Genomic DNA, 18,833 nt, shown 5'->3' on the forward strand with positions numbered 1-18,833 from the left:
AACAAAACTTAAAACTCAGAAACACTCACTAGTGTATACTGAGGTTGGGCCAATGCATTAGTTTGGCAAACCGATTGTTTAAACGTGCGTTACAGACGCTGTATGTAAACTTCCTCTGCTGCCGAGGGTGGGTGGTGGTGACAGTGGTCGCTAACCGGTCGCTTAAGCCATTGTTGCCTTGACAAGGTAAGAGGTTGTAACGCGCCCTCTGGGCAGCGCTGCTTCCTGGGGGGCAGACAGAAACACCCGCAGCGACCCGCTGTCGGAAAAAGGGCCGAGACGGCCCGGCCGGCCCGGGGCTAGCCGGTTAGCATGCTAACTTCAGGTGATGGAAATAGAAGCGAAACGGGAGTTCACACTGGCGTTGCCCTCCACCGACGGAGACAGCTCTTGGCGGGTAAAGGAGTGAAGTTTGATGCTGAACGCACAACGTTTCCTCTACACTGGTTAGTAAACAGCTTTTGATACTAACGTTGGCTGTGTAGCGATAGCGAAACTTAGAAATAGCGCCTCTAAATGGTATTTTTCTATTAAACAATTAACCAAAAGAGTCATGGCAATGCGGCAAGGTCACTAGTAGTGCATCTCTAGACCGTTTCAGCTAATTGTTTTGGTTCTTTAGCCTAAACAGTTACTGTTTGGTTGGACCTCGGGGCTCCCTTTAACCCCCAATATGAAACAGTGGACAGCAATTTAACGGGTTGGCAAGCTCAGACAAGCCAGGCGCACGCTGCCTGCCCGGCACGAAGCGCCAGGGAGCTGAAGTAAACGAATGCCTGGTGGAGACATGTTAGTATTTTCTCTAGTAAGCAAAGGACCCAGATATTTCATGGGTCAGTCAACCAAACAAGACCCAGCAAGTAAATACTGGACTCGGATGAGTCACATGGGGGGTGAACAGTGTTGCTCCGATGAAGATGAAGCGAATAACATTGCTTATCTTGTAAGGTCCGGGATATATTAGACGGCAAGTGGACAGTCTTTTCTCATTGTCAGCGTGTTGGATGCGGGAGAAATGGGCAGGTGTAAAGACCTGAGCAGCTTTGTTTACGTGTATGATTAAGTCATTGGTTTGTTCTACTGTAACCGGTCACCCATAACAAATATAAGCTTGATCCTGAACATGTTTTAGATTCTTTTTGCCCCCTGGTGGTAAAAAAAAAAAAAAAAAAAGGCTTAATGCAACTTCAATTAGTCTGGGATTCAGTGAAATTGTTCTTTTGTTGTCTAAATGCTGTTTCTAGGTCTTGCAAAGCAAAAATTTCAGAATATACAAAACTGTAGGTGGAAACTGTAAATACTTGTTTTTTGACGACAAAAAGGTCAAATTTAAACATACTAAAAATAGGTACAAAACATCTGGTAAGCACTTAAGTCTAAAAAATTGACACTAACCTTCAATAAAGCATCGGTCCAACCCCTATATACGCTTACAATATTTGTCCTTCATAATGGCAACCATAACCTTTTTTCTGTATGTAACATTTGTTATGCCTACAGACTTAAATGATTTGCTACAGTGTGATAGCATAGATGCAACCTTAGGGAATTCAGCAGAGGTGTTGGTTGGTTTTGGTACTGCAATATCATTTGCACCTTCCTGCTATCACTTTACCTCATTGTTAAGAGGTTAGCGCAAATTTCAGCACCGCTGGTTCTGGTAAAAATTGCATTAGTCCACTGACCAGACACTTATTAGTGATTCTATTTGTCTTGAATGGGGAAGGCTGGTTATACCACAACAGTGGCACTGCTAGATGATAAGATAGTCTTAGTGTAGGTTAGGGCTTTTGTTGGGGGTGCAGTGAAAGACAGGTTTACTTCCCCTTACCGTTGACACTAGTAGCGCTGGTGTTGACTATGTCCTCGTACTGTGGAGGTGGCTCCGTCTCTATCTGGACGTCTGTATGACCCACAGCCTCCTCATAAGATGGTGGCGGGTCTCCGGCACTTCCTCTTCCTGATGTGATCTCTGAGCCTGGATAATTTGGGCTGCTGTGGACACTGAGTTCTGATTGGTCACCGTGTTGGTAATCCCTCCCCCAATGGTCCATAGAGACCACTGACAGGACGTGGTCATGATGTGCGTGTCCCAGGCTGGGGCTGCGCTGTGAGCGCTTGCGGGAGTGGCAGCGCCAAACAGTGATGGCTACGGCGGCGATGATGAGCACAACCAGCAGCAATGGCACTATCAAGTATAGAGAGTGGACTCCACCTACCACTGTCTCCAGCCCTCCAGATGGACTGGTCTCTCGCACATATTCCTCCCAGAACAGTCTCTGCAGCCAGTCAGAACAAAGAGACACATAGTCAAAAACATGGCAGGATTAAAAATATTTTCTTCAAGACAGGACTCAGCTACATTCATGCAGGCTACAGTGTGCCCATGGTGGCACAAAATTGTTTCCAAAACCATAGGTCACGGTACACACCGTGTACATTGTATGAATACGTGTTATATGGATTACTGCGACACAAAGGCACCAGACAACAACACTGAAACAAAAAGAGACCACATGATTTTGCACGTCCATCTGCGTGACTTTGCTCTCTCGCCTTTCACAATAGTTTTACAAATATGCCTCCCTCTCTAGCATGCACTCGGCTGTTCTTCCTGCTGATAATCATCACTTCCTGAAAAAACACCCACATTCCACAAGCTACCACTCCTGGCATAGGATTTATTACTGGACACATGAACCCTACAAAACAGCACTTCAAAGGGATAGTTTCGTTTTTTTTTTCTTTCATAATTGGCTGGAATCAGCTACTAAGTAGTAGCAATATTGATTTGTGGATTTTAGCTCTCGCTGTCCTGTGGAAGTCCTGTGTTTAGAGATTTCCAGCTGCCGTTCAAAATAAGAATTCATCAGGAGAATCAAGCAGCAGAAAGATATCTGAGTTTTTGTACTATCATGTGGATAGTTCTGTGTTCTTGCTGCTTGTGTGGTTGCTTATTATTGTTGTTTAACGACCACACAAGCTGAGGTAAATTTTTGTCTGCCCAGTCACAGGCTGTCCAGGAAATTTCTGAGCACATGACTTTCTGCTGGACATCCCTGTATAGAGATCGCAACTGATGAGTAGTTCAAACCACCTAATCCTAAAAAAAAAAACGCAAAGGCCACTTCATGTGGTTTGTGTGTGGCAGGGGTTCTAAGGTGTTCTACTTTTCTAGTGCTGTGTGTATTTAACTTTCAGGAGAGGAGGAATGTATTTAGTGTGTCTCTCTCGTGTCCTCACCGTCCTCTCGTCGTTCTCAAAAGCCTCGCGGGCCTCCTCATAGGTGCAGATCTCCTCGCGGCATTCCCTCTGGATGTTACCCTGCTTTATCTCCTCCAGCAAGAAGTTGGCCCTGCGCAGACGCCGCAGCACAGAGTGGGCTGCGTCCGCTGGCAGGAACACTAAGAGGAGGGCAGTAGTGGAGGAGTGGAGGGAGAGGCAAAAGACAAGGGCATAGAAGGGGAGAGGATGTAAGATTGAGATGTGTGAGAAAAAAAAAAGGAATGCATCAAGATAACAAGTGGAGAGTGTAGGTACGGGTGAGTCAGCAAGTGGTAAAGCAGGAAGGAGGAAACAGTGAGGCTAAGCAGAGAGAGTATTGAAAGAGAGAGGAGTGAAGTGGAAAGAGGAAAAGGGGATAGAGATGCTGGAAAAAAGAGAGAGGGAAAGAGGTGGGGACTGAAACAAAGGCTGCAGAGCAGAGCCGAGCAATGCGCAGTGCCCACATTTATGCATAAAAACAAAAGTTCCTTTGATATAGGCATCCATCCATGTGCCACATTAGAGACAGAGCACCCATCTGTTTCACGTATCCATGATAAGAACATAAAATCTCCAACAGAAACTGCATACAAGATGCCACAACATGCCCTGGAAATATTTGACATGCTACCGAATTAACAAGGCATGGCGTCTTTGTGATTCATATGTTCAGGGACCTGATGAACACAAGACTTGAAAAGAGAAAAAACATAAACACACCACAAAATGTGCTCAGTAGAGCGCAGACCTCCAGCAACGCCAATGTCAAACAACATATACCAGACTTTAGAGGAAAACAATTTTCCCCAAAAAATTCAAATTCAAAGTAAATGATGTGGATCTGCCCAAAATTTTAATGGATTCTTCCCTGGCCCATGTCCCATCCCTCCACCGAGTTGAGTGCAAATTGGTTCTCTAGTTTTGCCGAAATCCTGCTGACAAACATAACAACAAACAAACTGACACAGGCAATCACATAACTTCCTTGGCAGAGGTAATAAGGGCCAAAATGCAGGAAAGAATGTGAATTGTTTGCTAAAGAAAACAGAAAAAACCTGAGGAGTCAAATTCCAATGACGTGTGACAAACAATGTTGAAAATCACCACACAAAAAAAAGCAAAAGAGGAAAAAAAAAATGGAGAAGAGTTTTTTAAGTAAACTGTGTGATGAAGCAGGACTATAATGTCAATAAACTTACCACTCCCCATGATTCCTGCCAGTCTGTTTGGGGGGGGGGTTATCTGTAGAAACCAAACACACATTAATGTACAGCTTTGAACCGGCTGATACAAGTCTATAATTAACTGGCCCCCCCTTTGAAAAACTACACCTCTTCCTTTGTTTCTGTCTTAAGATAAACAGTCATTTAAAGAGACGTAAGAGCCAGTGAACATTACTGTTGGGTCTTTCAAACCTGCACTGCAAAAATGACCTGATAAATTCAAGTGACTGAAAAGTAAGTAATGTCACACATTTTCAAGAACTGTCCTGAGCGTCCGCTACAGGGAAGAATATCTGATAGTAGTCAAATCACTTTACTCAATTTAGGAAAATTCCTTTAAAATTAGATTGTAAAAGGAAACTAAAAGTGAACACAGTACACAGTAGTAGCTGTATGATATGAAACCATCACAGCCCCTTTGTCAGATCTTTCCTACACGCTTTGGGGGAAAATAAGACGTGAAGACTGTAATGAAATGAAGGGATAATGATATTGTTTTAACGGGCTGCTGTCAAAGGGCGTTGCTGCGTTGCGACTATGAGACATTCTTGATCCAAGTGTCGATGAGCAATGGCGGATGCAGGCCAGTGTTACTAGTACATGTGTCACATTTTTGGGCTGCTACGAATCCTGCTGCCCAAAACAGATGACCAGCAGCGGGAACAAATCTAACAAAGCGCCGCCGCCCCGCCACGCACACTGCCAGAGGGACGGAACAACAAATGGAAGCTACAGCAATGTTGGCTGGGCTTCGGTGCGGCTGCTGCCGGCCTGTTGCCGACTGGATGGCTGTGAGTCGGTTTAGCGGGCTGGAGCTCCTGGTTAGCGCCCCGTGTATCGACAAGCGGGGGAGGATTTGTAGGACCAGTGCGCCTCCAGCCCCAGATGTGATTTATAACGATTCAGACGACACAGAGCTCGAATGACTGCATAGGACAGATTTTTCCTTCATATCGAAAACAGACTGTTAGCACAGAAATCAAGTTGATCGGTCCAACTCACCTTTTTTTGTCCCCAATAATCGCATAAACGATCCCCCGTCTCCTCTGCTGCTCCACCGGACAGCGCAGGCGCAAAACTCCGTTTGCGTATAGCGGACCACGAACGCGATCTTTTTTTTTTTTCCCCCACCCGAGCTGGATGAAGACCCGCCCTACTATGCCTCCGATTGGCTTTGTGGGTAAAGTTTAGGCATGAGGAGTGGTGATATGGTTGGGTTTAGGAGAAAATGCCAGGGACAGAGCCAATCGGAGACAGGGTAAGGGCGGGTCTTCGCCCACCTCGGGTGGGAAAAAAAATACTCACCACAAACTGCCCCTTCCCCTGAGTTAAAGGGACAGTCCACACATAAAGATTATAGATTATACTGTCCGCTGATGACAACATACTATTACATCACAAAATAACTTTATGAAAGCTACTAACGGGAGATAACGGAATTCAAACAGCCTTAGTAAGTGTCTTAATGCCTTAAAACAAGGTTTTAATGTACTGTGTATTAATTAAGATGAATATTCAATCCCACATTGCTTCAAGTTGAAAGGTTACAAAGTTGTGTACCTCTTTCTTGTAAGGCACCATTTATAAAAGGTTTATAAGATAATGAATGCATTAATAGTTAATACATCATTTACTAGGTAAATGAGAACAGCTGTAGGGTTGTCAGATTTGGAAAAGCCTTCTCCAGCGTGATACTTTTCTTGCCTTTTTAGCGAGCGCATTTATTCATTGGTGAGACCTCTCCCATGGACCGTTTGATCTCCTACCCTCCGGAAAAAGGCTGCAGGACATCTGGACTAATATCCACTGATAAACAGTTTATAAACATTTACAACTGCAGACTCGATGGATTATAGAACCTGTGGTTTATTAACTTCCAGATCTGACAGATTAACATTTATAGCTGCAAATCTGATAACCTGATTAGAAGGTGTGAAACCCTAAGTACTTATTAATGGTTTACCAACATGTACTATTGCATTATTGCAGTAATAGAAACACACAGCTACGTCATTATCAAAGCGTTTTATTTTAACTGGTACACTGATGCAAGAGTGTCTTTATTCAAACAACAGAACAGGGCCTTCTTAACCTGAAAACGTACACAATACAAACAGCTTTTACTGTCAACATAACAGTTCAAATTCACTGTATTGTTCTGTCTGCATTTGCACGATTTAAAGATTTGCATGCAGATCAACAGCTAGTCAAACTCTATGTATAAATTAAATAAATCTTTATACCATAGTAACTCAGCTGTTGTCAAAAGTTAATTAGCGATTTTTAAATGGAGTTTGGTCCAGATGTCCCGTAGCCCTTCTCCAGTGGGGAAGTGGTCAAACAATCCATTGGAGAAATCTCCCTGATGAATTAAAGAGCTAAAAAGACAAGCATGTCGTCCTCTCCCAGGATTTTCCACAACCTGGCAACCCTACAGTTTTTCTTGTTAATGATTTATAACTGATCTATAAAGCATTAGTAATTGATTTATTAACCATTAACAAAGCCATTAATTACAGCTTATAAACTTTTAGAAATAAGACTTTATCAGAAAGTGGCACCAAACGGAACCGAAATCAGAAGAGCTCATCCTTTGCAAATGTTTTTGTGTCCAGCAAAAGTTACTCTTCACTGTCAGGTAATTGTTTAAACTGTGCGCGTAATATCAGCAGTTAAACATATCAACATATCTCATATAAGTGAAATTATATTTGTTTGTCATTTTCATTCAAATTGACTCCCTCAGTAATATGGACACAAAATGTTGTACCAAACCTACATTATAAAGTTATGTTATATTATATTATATTATATTATATTATATTATATTATATTATATTATATTATATTATATTATATTATATTATATAAAATTAATACATTACAGAAAACAAACAGAATACTATGTAGAATCCAAAAATTCTCTTACATTCCCAAATTTTTTCTGTATCCATAAAAATACAGTTTTTTAGAATTATGTTTTGACATAATGAATACGAATTTCCATTGACATGAAGGGAATAGTTCTAAGACTAAAATGGACATTTCTCAATTGAAATGGAGATGAGAACTTTAAACAGATTGGACAAATTATTATTAGAAGAAGGTAGTCGGAAGTGTTGTGTACGACAGTGTTACTGGTGGCCAAAATGGCGACACTCAGAAAAAGATTGTAATTTCTATGAGTAAATTTAAAGTAATTTAATTGAGAAAGTTTAAATTAATAAATGTAATTTGAGTATATTCACTTAATTGAGTAAATATAATTTAATTTAATCAATTTAATTTAATTTAAGACATATAATTTAATTTAATTAATTTGACTCAATTTAATTTGGGTAAATTTAATTTAAACCAATTTAATTTAATTGAGTTAATATAATTTAAAACTAGAAACACTGACGAACCCATTCAAAAGAGTGCCAAATATTTAAAAAAAAAAAAGGTCACCAATTAACCCAGGTTTGACAGACGGTGTATGACTTGTGAATCCATACACCATCCTCACTTAATCATTCCATATTAAACTTTTTTTTTTCTTAGATACCAGGTGAGGGGATTTGGTCATGTGGGCTAGTTCTAGGCCCCTCCCACTCTATGTGCGCAAAATCTGGGGTCTCTGGGACTACCATAACAACCAAGTACCTGGCTGACATTTGGGAAATTTTTTGGGTTGACATTTAGGCACACCGACCACCCCATTCAAAAGTATTCCAAATGTCAAAATTTAAGGAACTGACCTTTATAGTTTGACATTCAGCATACCTTTGAATAGGGCGATCAGTGTTCCCAACTGTCAACCAAAATGGCAAAAATGTTCCCAAATATCAACATGGAACTTGGTGTTAAAAAATTCAGCACACTTGAGGCAAGCGTGGCGAGAATCAAGGTAGTGTAAAGCAAAGCGCCCTTTGGGCCCTCTTGCAACATGAGTCTTTGACCCAACTGGGGTTTGTTAGATTTTTGAACCTGGACTTTGGCCCTTTTTATTGCTTTTACCCCCAGTTTTCCTGATTTTCCCTTGAATATCTTTTCTTAGCTATTATAAATATTTTGTGCAAAGGGCAGATGTTGAATCAGTAATAATAGTGAATTTGGAAGGGATGTGGCAAAGGTGGTTGTTACATATATGAGAAAGCACACACATACACACACAACTGTCATAAGATAGTGTAGGACTAATAATATTTTATATTTGCATATTAAAGTCATAGTTATTATTTGTCACGTACACGTGTTGTTGCCTTCTTTCACTCCCAGATTGTGAGAACAGATAAGGTGAAGCATGGAAATATACTTGTCATTATAAGAGTTAATGAGTAAAAGAGAAACAAAAAGGAATACAATACTTTAGGGCTTGTTGATAGACACTGGTTGGCAAATTACAGCAATTTACTCAGAATTATAGTAGCTCCTTATACACAATGTAATGTACACAGTTTGGGATGCAGTTCGCCGCCAAAGTTGAAAAATAAGGTTACGCTTCTGACGTAAATGAACATTTGTCTTTTATTATAATACAGTTTCACATTGTCTGAGTTAGTTCTCAATCGCCCAATCCCGGTCTCATTCTATTATAGATGGATGTCGATTTAATTAACTTTACAAAACAAATATGTGCATCAATGGGCATGTGATGCCTGAGATGGGCCTTTGTTTGTAACTAGAATTAGTTAAGCACACCCATACGTGAATTTTATTGGAATCAATGCACGGAACAACTTGACTCTTGACAGTCTTACCACATCTTATCACACGGTATAAGTGCTAAGGGAAAAAAGAACAGAACAACCAAACCGGAGGCGGGAAGACCGCCCCGCGCAAACTTGGTGTCGTTTGAAAGGCCCCATTAAGAAATAGGTTCTTTCAAAATTTCGTGCCCCTTGTTGCTTCGTTGATGGAGCAGTTATGCGTACAGACACACAGACACACACACAAACTGCTCTGCAATTATAGTAGTAGCAATATATATATATATCATTATTTTATATTATAACCTCACTTAAAAAGGCATTGATTGCAACAATTTTTCACCAACAGTGTGTGGAGTGTATGTAACTGCTGACATCCATGGCCTCAAAGAAAAAACAAAACATTCCAATGAATTACAATTTTTTTATAATTAAACAATATATGTGTCTGTAGTATTTGCTTGACATTTTGTGTTAGCTGTAAGTGTCTGTGAGGAATATGATCTCACATGTGAAAACAAGTCTCCCTCTGGCCCAATAAAGACTTTTCATCCACCTCCCCACCTGCTTTAATTTTGTTTTTTCGCTCATCAGCTAATCAGCTGTGATGCACTGCCGGCCAGTTATTGATGGCAGAGACATGAGTTATCAATTTGTTTCCACATGGTTTAACTTTTGCTTTATGTTCTGTGTACAAATTTGTGTGCTGCGACTCCACAGCAGCAATATCACATTAACATTGACGAGTTTTGTTGCTCTGTGGTTAGACCAGGATGTTGTGTTTATGTGTGTGTGTGAGTGTGTGTGTGTGTTTCTTCTGTTTGTACCCATCGAGTCTCTACTGATTACAATCTGTAATCATCAGTAATGATGTTGAAAGACTTTGCCACCAGGAACAGTTGACCTACACTCCTGTAACTCAAAGACACACACACACACACACACACACAGTCAAATCAAAACTGCTGTGAAGGACTGAAAGAGGGGTTTTGTCATTATAATATAAACCTGCATATAAAGGAAGTAATACAAATGTATTTGGTTGTGGTTGATGAAATTGAAATCTCACTAAAAGCTTGTGTTTTATTAATTAAATGACCACTGTTTTCGTTGATTCAGTGGTTCCACCAGCCAGCTAATATTACATGAACTGACAGTAAATTAACAAGAAGTCTAACAGAGATGTATTTCTATTTAAATATAACTTTGAAGTTAATTTGTTTCAAAAAGTGTGTATATGCGTGTGTGTGTGTGTGTGTTAATCAGTATGAATTAATTCTGAGATTCTTCCCTAAGGACAAAGAATTAGTTAAGTTCAATTAGCAAAAAAATGATCAGTGTAAGCTTCCCTCAGCTCAGTGTGTGTGTGTGTGTGTGTGTGTGTGTGTGTGTGTGTGTGTGTTTGTGTGTGAAAGACAGAAAATTGGGTGTTAAACAAAAGTGTTAAGTGTGAAGAGATAGAGCAGAGAAAGGGAAGTAGGGTAAAGTGTGTCACGAGAAAAGCAAGGTTGTGGTTTAAAACCACTAAAAGGATGTTTTATAATATACTTGTCTGAAAACAGATTTTTATTGTTTTGAGTATTCCACATACATTTGACATTTCTTCCCCAGAATACAGGGGGAGCAAAACCTCTCAAACAGCATTTGCAAAATCGCAATTGACAGTGACTCATACTGTACATGAAATCTTGAAATAGAAAACAGGTTCTAGTGGATGATGTGACCGAGTAATATATGGCATTTTTTTACACATGCGAGTCAGTGTTTGCGACGTTCATTAGTAGTATGCGGAAGAAGTGTTTTAATTCATACTTTGGATTTCCCCCCTTTTTCTATAGCTACTAGTTACTTTTCAGTTTAATGTTACACACGGAAAAACCTACGAGTTTTTAAAATGATACATTTTAAGGAATGACTACTCCATAGTAGCTATTCCTTAACAAAGCAGTTAAAGTTAGCTCCACCTCCACCACGTTACATTATACATATATGTAACATAGTACGGACCGGGGCCATTCTGCTGCCCGTTGAGTACTTTCGCCTCCGATACTTTCAGTGAATCTTGTTGCTAATACATCTTTACTTTTATTTAAGTCAAAATATGAATGGGAGACTTTTGCTTGTAGCTTTGGTAAGTTTTAGCATTATATTAGTATTTCCCCACATTGTGAGAAAACACCTGAATTCTTCCTCCCGCCGTTGCTGTTTGTCAGTGGGAGTGATTGAAATACACCATCCATCCATACAAGGCCGCACATTGTCGTCGTGTGCAATTCCCACGCTGCTCTTGTGTTTACCGCTGCATCAGTGAATATGAGGAGCACAGACAGAGAGAGAGAGAGAGAGAGAGAGAGAGAGATGCTGCGTGGCTGGCAGCCGAGGTAGGCACTAGGACCCAGCAGGTGCAGCGCCGTGTTATTTCAGTGATCCGCAGCGCGGTCCCGTCAGCAGAGCGCCCGGTCCACAGCAGCGGCGGCAGCGTCCTCTGCACTCGGGACGCGGAGTCAGCGGCGGTCCCCATCCTGCTTCCCACAACACGGGCACGGGCAGGGGGGGGGGCTACCACAACTTAAACCTGACTCATTTTGTAGACTTGAGGAACGACACAGGCCCCAGCACGAAAACACACGTGCTCTCTCTCCTCCTTTTCTTTTCTTTTTCTTTTTTTTAAATGAGAGAGCTACTTTAGATCGGCTATGGCTTCATCCGTGAGCGGCACAGAGGAGGTCCGGGTGTCGGCGTTGACGCCCCTGAAGTTGGTGGGACTGGTGTGCGTCTTTCTCGCGCTGTGCCTGGATGTCGGGGCCATGTTGAGCCCGGCGTGGGTCACGGCGGATGACCAGTACTACCTGTCCCTGTGGGTGTCCTGCTGGAAGCCCGTCAGCTCCGTGGAGTGGTCCTGCAACAGCACGCTGGCCAAGGGTGAGAGACACGCTCATGCGCCTTTAGCTCACACACGGATGGGGTGATGCGCCACCATGTTGTTCGGGAGTTTTAAACCGGTTGGGTGTTGTAGTTTTAGGGATGCTGCACCCTGGAAATGGCAGAGGTTGGGGTGCAGACAGACACCCACATTCATATTCAAATGGAAAAGTCAGATGCTCAGCCCCCGGGAATGACAAAGGGTCCCTGCAGACAGTGCGCTGCTGAACCAATCTGTTCTGTGGGTGAGAATTATAAAACATCACCCTGGAGAGTGCTAAATGTTAATTACTTTATAATTAGCTATTGCCTGGTTAATTTAAACTGCAGAACTTTTCTACATGAAATAAGATGGTGAACAACGGGGTGCACATTACAGTTTTCCAAGTGGGAGAGACTAGAGGGGGGAAAAAAACAACAATTTTATGCTTGAGTCTCAAAGTCTGATGAACAAGATACCTTTGATTTTCTATCTAGGGTAGTTAAGTTTTTCCCTGAAACATTTGCCCAAGTGCGACACTGAATGATGTGGGAATTTCGCCTCGCCAGGAGCGGTCCAGCTGGGGTTTCATTTGGCCTTTTGTTGCGCACAAAATGAGCCTTTGTGTGGGTTTCTTCACCAGCCAAGGAGCGAGGGCAACTCAGAGCGGAGAACTCCCCAGAGATCCAGATGCCTGGAGATTAGTAACCAGGGAAACGAGCGAAGCACTCCAGAAATGCTGATTTTCTCTATTAAGGAAACTTCTGTACGGAGTCCCCACATTAAGCTTTTTCTGGAAGCATTTCATGTTTCCATCACAGCTGGTCATTCGGGGGGATTCAAAAAAAAAAGAAGGTGGTTGAACTTAGAACTGGTGCCTATCACGAAATGCACAGCGTTTACAAAAATCAATCAAGATTTCAGGAACTGCCTTATGTAAAACCGGACAACTTTAAAATCTAATGTGATCCAAAACAACAACCATGTACTTTGTGAGGTGTATAATGTTCATTTTTATTGCAGCTGATTCAGTTCTGGCAGAGTTCTAGGCAACAGTTTGTGGTATTGCTGTATTAAGTTGCAATGGATTGTACGATGCACAAATTAACAGGTATAAGTTACAGTATAATCAAAGTCCAATACAAACACCATAATATACAACCTTGAAAAAGCCGCAACTCTTTAGAAAAACAAAAGTTCAGGATTTCTGTAGGGCTTTTTATGGGGTTGCATTGTTTTTTGTAGGTGTTTTTTGCATCCAGCCGCTGTAACTTAATATTATGTGAATTTATTTCAGAAGGATTTTTATCAGCCTAAAATTTGTCTAAACTCAATTCTGCAAATGTAAAAGGGGGGTAAAGCTTATGTAGACTTATCTTGCACTACATCCCTGACTACAGCTTCTTACACTTTGTGTGTATGCTCCTACTGCTGTGTGTGTGTATGTGTGTGTATATATATATATATATATATATATATGTATATTTCATTTTTTTGCTGCCTCTGACCTTCTCCTGTGTGCCGAGTGGTGAATAGTGATTTTGTTAGTCTGACAAAATGTTGTCATTCTGTCTGAGAGATGAGTAACTGTGGGTCATGCTGGCCCCGATCCTCGTCTGTCAGTGCAGACAAAGTGCACTTTGGTGCCATATAAAGACATGCCTCCGTGTCAGCTCTCAGCTCTCATCAGCTCTCAGCAGCATACCACAGTAAATGCACACAGCGAACTGCCCATTTCTTCAGGCTTGTGCTTGGCTAGGCTTATTGATTTGAATCCCAGTAATCAGTTTTTAACCCCCCCCGCCGCCCCCCAATATTTCCTCAGTGTCATGCTCTGGGCATTAAATAAATCCTGTTAGTTTGAAACACCAGCTGGCCGCTCAGATGTTTTGAGCTTGTACTGCAAGGCCTGCATGTGTGTATTTGTCTGGGAAAACACAGTAATATGCGGTGTGAATTAGAAAATAGACACGAGATATTGTCTTGTTACAGGCTCATGAAGTGTTTAAAATACACAGACACATATGGTAGCTCTCCCTCTCTTTCTTTTTCTCTCTCTCTCACACAAACACACAGACTTATGGGGGTCAGAGGTAAAGTATTATAGATACAGACTTGACACAGGGGTTGGAATGTGGAACGGTTGTGCAAGAGCAGTGTGTGTGGATGCCAGGTCGCTGCGAGATGAGGGGACAAATGTGGAGCCAGGGTGTGAGTGGGTCAATGATATTAATAATGCAATATGTTATCAATCCTGCATTTGGGCGATTGTCCTCTCTTTGAGGGAGGTCAAAGCAGAGTGTGGGCTACATGGAGCTGGTAGGGTTTCAGTCTCTTGCTTAAGGACTCTGGGGTCTTGAACCAAGGAGCTCTGGTTGAAGATCTTCCTGCTACCTACACTTCTCCATCCTGCTACCTTGAGAGAGGGAGAGTGAGTGTGTGTTTGACAGCGAGAGAGATACTCAAGGCTCCTCTGTGACACAAATCTTCCACCATTGTTGTCTCAGACAAAGAAACAGAAATGGGGCCCTAAAGGATTTTTTTCGATTAACACTTCAGCAGTCCCTGACATGCACACAGGGGACCATAATTAAAGCTCAGATTGGATCTTGTGTACTGTATCTCCTTTTCCATCTGTCATCATGCGGGACTCAGATTAATAGTTTGGCACTTCCGGCTCGTCAAAGCCTTTAAGCACTCAGACTCTGGCTGTGTTTCTTGCGCAGCGTACAGGGTGTGTTCCAAATCTGAGATGAAATGACTCTCTGTCTCCTGCTGTTTCAGGGACGCACTGATAAGGCGTCAGTGCGCCGCAGTGGTTGCAGACTGGCTGGGCTGAAGGCACCAAACTGACCTAGAGAAGATATTTCACCAACAATCTGCTGTGACAGCTGCAGGTCAAGTCGCGGTGGCCTTTTTACAGAGCGTCAGCCAGTGAGGCAGTGGCAGGGAAAGTCAAGGGGTCACTCTTTGAGGGGGCCTCGTGTTGTGCAAGCTGGAGGCTGGAGGGAACGGGTGCTCTGCTTTTTGTGGGCTCCTTCCAACATCCTGTGGTGACAGGGCTCATTTTTAAACTATAAATCCTGAACCATATTTGGTCAAAAGTAGTTGATGTTTGTTTATATTTGAGCTGCTTGGCCCCTGGAATAAAGTTTCCCTCCAACATGAGCGGGAACTGTATTTTAAGCAGCTTATGTTCCGTCACGTTCTCCCCGCTGGTGAATGTTTTAATGATTTTCTGCCTCAATAGAGAAGAAATAGTCTTGGCAATGTTTAATTTTTTTTTAATTTCCTCGGGCTCCATAATAGACAGTACCATGTATACTTACCAAGAAAAAGACACAACATATTCAAACTGAAGTCTGTCAATGTTAACTTTTCCAGAAACTGTGGTATTGAATCACTTATGTAGAGCCCAATCCCCTTTATGCTTTGATGTTGTTTGTTTTTTCCACCCACTGTACTTTAAATTATTTCCTACTGTGTAATCAAATGCCCTATCATAATATCCTCTGCCTGTTTACATATAGACCTCCTGTTTTCGTGAGTACACAGCAAAGATACAAAAGAGACTCTTAATCTCTAAACAGTAACATATAGTATGTCTCTCAACAATCCTCAGTTAACGAGCCATGTCAAATTAAGTCTCTACAAATCTGGGTTTTTTTTTTTTTTGTTTTGTTTGGACAAGGCAAACTATTGTCTATTCTATAATGTTTTTCTCTTTCTGACAAACACATGGGCTTCCCCTTTTTGTTCTCTTTTTGTGTCCACTCCAACAAAGATAGGAAGCAAGACTGAGACAGTAGTTATTTCCAGTTGAGTGTTTTTGGAGTAAATCTGAATGAAATGCTGAGAATGCCGCTGAGCTGGAATCAGCCAAGAGGGAGGGATACTCATTATCTGAGTCACCTCACAGAATCACTTTGTTTTTCTGCTGCATTGGGATCCATTACTGAGCCGCTGAAATCTGTGCGTAGCCAAGCGTACGTGCATTTGTTTGTTCCTTGTCAGCCAGAAACTGCTGTGCTCGGTTCGAGGGTTATTCACTGCATGGTTCACATTCTTCTTCTGCCACTGGCCATGGATCCCCAGTGGCTCACATCAAAACACGATGAGTCGTCGCCAGCTCCTCAGAATATGCACGGGGAGTTGTCTCAGCCCCTGAACCACAAATAGTTTGTGTTTACACTGTGGTAATTCTTTTTTCTCATGTGTGAGATTGAGTGTGGTGGTGTCACTGTGGTTTACCAACATGGTTTATGACCTACTCTACTTCCTCCCTCTTTTTTCCTTCTATCACTTATCATTTATCTCTCCACTTTCCTCCCTGCTGTCAACACGCGCAGACACAGCTCTCCAGAGCAACCTCGTTTTAGCTACCTATGTCACGCTCTCTCTCAGTGTGATTTCATGGCTTTCCTCCCTCATCACCCCCCCTTCTCCTCTCTGTCCCTGTGTGTGTGTGTGTGTGTTTCTCTCAGACTGGCAGATCGCCACGCTGGCTCTGCTGTTAGGGGGGGCGGCACTCACCCTGCTCTCCTTCCTCGTGGCGCTGGTGTCCCTGTGCTTCGGCTCCAGGAGCCAGTGCTACAAGCCTGTGGCTGTCATGCTGTTCACTGCAGGTACGTCGAGAGATTCACTCATTTGGAAAGCAAAAATAACGAAGGAAGAGCTGAGGGCTAATCCAAAAATACGAAACAATGACTGTACAGCTTCCAAAAAAATGTCTGTCCATAGTAGGTTGGCTGTCAGGGTAAAGATCCAAGGCACTAAAATCTGTCATTATTTCAAGTTTGAATGTAGGATTTTAGAGGAATTAGCGTAAGTCAAATCTCCCTTTCCAGGTATGTAAGCTGGTTAGTCATTGTCATTTTACATGTATTTACTTCTCTCTCGCCCCTTTTTTCTTTGCAGTGGTGCTTCAGGTGTGCAGCTTGGTCCTGTTCCCCATTAAATTCATAGAGACGGTCAGTCTGAGGGTGTATCATGAGTTTAACTGGGGCTATGGCCTGGCCTGGGGATCCACCATTTTCTCTTTTGGAGGCGCCATCCTCTATTGCCTCAACCCGAAGAACTATGAAGACTACTACTAAAATATGTGAGCAACGAAGAGAAACTAGAACTCACTGTTTCACCAGTGTCCTCTCAGCACTCATAGGAACTTTCTGTCTGTTACACAGTGCGCAACCACAGACTACAAAAATAGGACAGACAAATACTTATTGTTAGTTTTGGGGCTGAAAACGAGCTCTTCCATTTGATACTGTGAAGTTGTTGTCTCAAAGACTATCCCTCACTTATTGGACTGAAGCCCCATGCTCTCTCAGGGGTTCTGGCAAACCCGGCTGTGAGAAAGAAATACAAAAACCAACCAGTTTAATTTGGGACAGAATGTCACCATTCAGATAAGTATGCGTCCCCTTTAAGTGGAACTCCAGTAGGTCTTAGATTTGGGCTGAAAATCTGGAGGGAACAGACGGATACACTGACCCCATACCAGGACGAATTGGTGGACTAATTAACCAATCAGAGCAGAGGAGGCAAGGAATGATGTAAACTCAGGCCAATCAGGGAATTAATGGATCCAAGGAGGAAAATGTCTCATTGAAGTCATATCCTGAGGATAACAAAGTGAGGAAGACAGGGCAGACCTAAGGAAATGCAACATGCTACATTACCCCAGAGATAAACTACATCTGGAACTTGGCCTAGTCTTCTTGCTCCAGTAGAGTGTAATAGATTAGTGAAAACATGTCATGAAGCTCCCATGGACTGGCTTTATTTTCCTCTGCCCTATTTGGGTCAATTAAAAGGGTCAGAGATACTGATAATAAAGAGGAGCTACCTACAGACAGTAAAAACATTCCACAGGCACCTAACAAATGATATCAGACTGGTGAGAGAAATACTTACAGGTTAATGAACAGCAGTCAGTTATATGTAAACAGTGGAAAAACCTTTGGCCGCTAATGTAAGACTGCAGCATAACCCCAGTTATACCTGCTTTTTGATAAAATTGTTGTATTATATGTAAGTATGTGCAGTAAGCAAAAGTAATATTCATCCCAAGCAGACCAGTGGGAAGGAAGATGGCAAATGACCATGTCTGCCGAGTGTGTGCGCATGTCGGCGTGATCATACCACACGGCATGTGCTCACAAACCTCCCCATGTGATGCCTCCTTATCTTCCCACTCTGTAAGAAATGCTTTCAGTAGATAAGACACCATTAAGAATACGACAGTTTTTAGATAGGGAGAGGGTATAGAAGGAAATCTCTGTAGTTACCGAAAAAGTCAGTATATTTAGTTTCTGCATCTTAGTTAAGATCCCCAATACAGTACTTAAGGAAATGCCAGAGTGCAATGTGCTGTGGATGAGTAGTGTCACGGGATTGATTACATTGAAAATGGAAAGTTTCAAACCTGAAGGACAGTGCAGTCATGAGGTGAGACTTGTGGGGGCAGAAGACTGACACTCATGTGCTCTGGTAATACCCATCTTCTCAAGCCTCATTCAAGGTGGTCAGAAACTTTTTCAATTCCCTCTTGCAACGTTAGTGAAAGTGAGAGTGAGAGTGTGTGTTTGCACGTGTGTGTGTGTGTGCGCGTGCGTGCATGCCACTACCATTTACTGCTGTATTTGATTCCCACTGGTTTGATTACTAACATAATAAACATTTACTGTGAAAAACCGATGTGTTGGGTTCATTTGGGAAAACGGAGCATCTGTGAATTATGACATAAACTAT

At 42.2% G+C, this 18,833-nt stretch overlaps 2 protein-coding genes across 4 annotated transcripts; one reads left to right on the top strand and one right to left on the bottom strand.

Moving 5' to 3' along the window:
* The first annotated feature begins 12 nt into the window (after positions 1 to 12).
* Positions 13 to 18,764, top strand: tmem47 (transmembrane protein 47). Of its 3 annotated transcripts, none has more exons than XM_040128019.1 (4): positions 13 to 446; positions 11,857 to 12,100; positions 16,565 to 16,705; positions 16,998 to 18,764. In XM_040128019.1, exons 2-4 carry the CDS (start codon positions 11,875 to 11,877, stop codon positions 17,174 to 17,176), a joined length of 546 nt encoding a protein of 181 aa, XP_039983953.1. In that variant the 5' UTR covers positions 13 to 446; positions 11,857 to 11,874; the 3' UTR covers positions 17,177 to 18,764. The 3 variants fall into 3 exon arrangements, with proteins under 3 accessions (XP_039983953.1, XP_039983954.1, XP_039983952.1); XM_040128020.1 differs by having other exon boundaries at positions 11,868 to 12,100; XM_040128018.1 differs by lacking the exon at positions 13 to 446 and adding an exon at positions 4,614 to 4,721 and having other exon boundaries at positions 11,855 to 12,100.
* On the bottom strand, positions 411 to 5,560 carry prrg1 (proline rich Gla (G-carboxyglutamic acid) 1). The gene is made up of 4 exons (XM_040128016.1): positions 5,490 to 5,560; positions 4,464 to 4,506; positions 3,244 to 3,404; positions 411 to 2,279 (listed from the first exon to the last, which is right to left on the bottom strand). Exons 2-4 carry the CDS (start codon positions 4,471 to 4,473, stop codon positions 1,818 to 1,820), a joined length of 633 nt encoding a protein of 210 aa, XP_039983950.1. The 5' UTR covers positions 4,474 to 4,506; positions 5,490 to 5,560; the 3' UTR covers positions 411 to 1,817.
* Positions 18,765 to 18,833: the final 69 nt, after the last annotated feature.

This window comes from Xiphias gladius, chromosome 6 (assembly GCF_016859285.1).
Source record: "Xiphias gladius isolate SHS-SW01 ecotype Sanya breed wild chromosome 6, ASM1685928v1, whole genome shotgun sequence".
Classification (NCBI taxonomy): domain Eukaryota; kingdom Metazoa; phylum Chordata; class Actinopteri; order Istiophoriformes; family Xiphiidae; genus Xiphias; species Xiphias gladius.

Excerpts from the sequence above, each read along its gene's own strand:
- tmem47 (XM_040128019.1), top strand. The coding sequence starts at position 11,875 with ATGGCTTCATCCGTGAGCGGCACAGAGGAGGTCCGGGTGTCGGCGTTG. Across the intron at positions 12,101-16,564 it reads CAACAGCACGCTGGCCAAGG|ACTGGCAGATCGCCACGCTG; the intron begins GTGAGAGACACG and ends TGTTTCTCTCAG. Across the intron at positions 16,706-16,997 it reads TGTCATGCTGTTCACTGCAG|TGGTGCTTCAGGTGTGCAGC; the intron begins GTACGTCGAGAG and ends TTTTCTTTGCAG.
- prrg1 (XM_040128016.1), bottom strand. Across the intron at positions 2,280-3,243 it reads TTGAGAACGACGAGAGGACG|AGACTGTTCTGGGAGGAATA; the intron begins GTGAGGACACGA and ends GACTGGCTGCAG.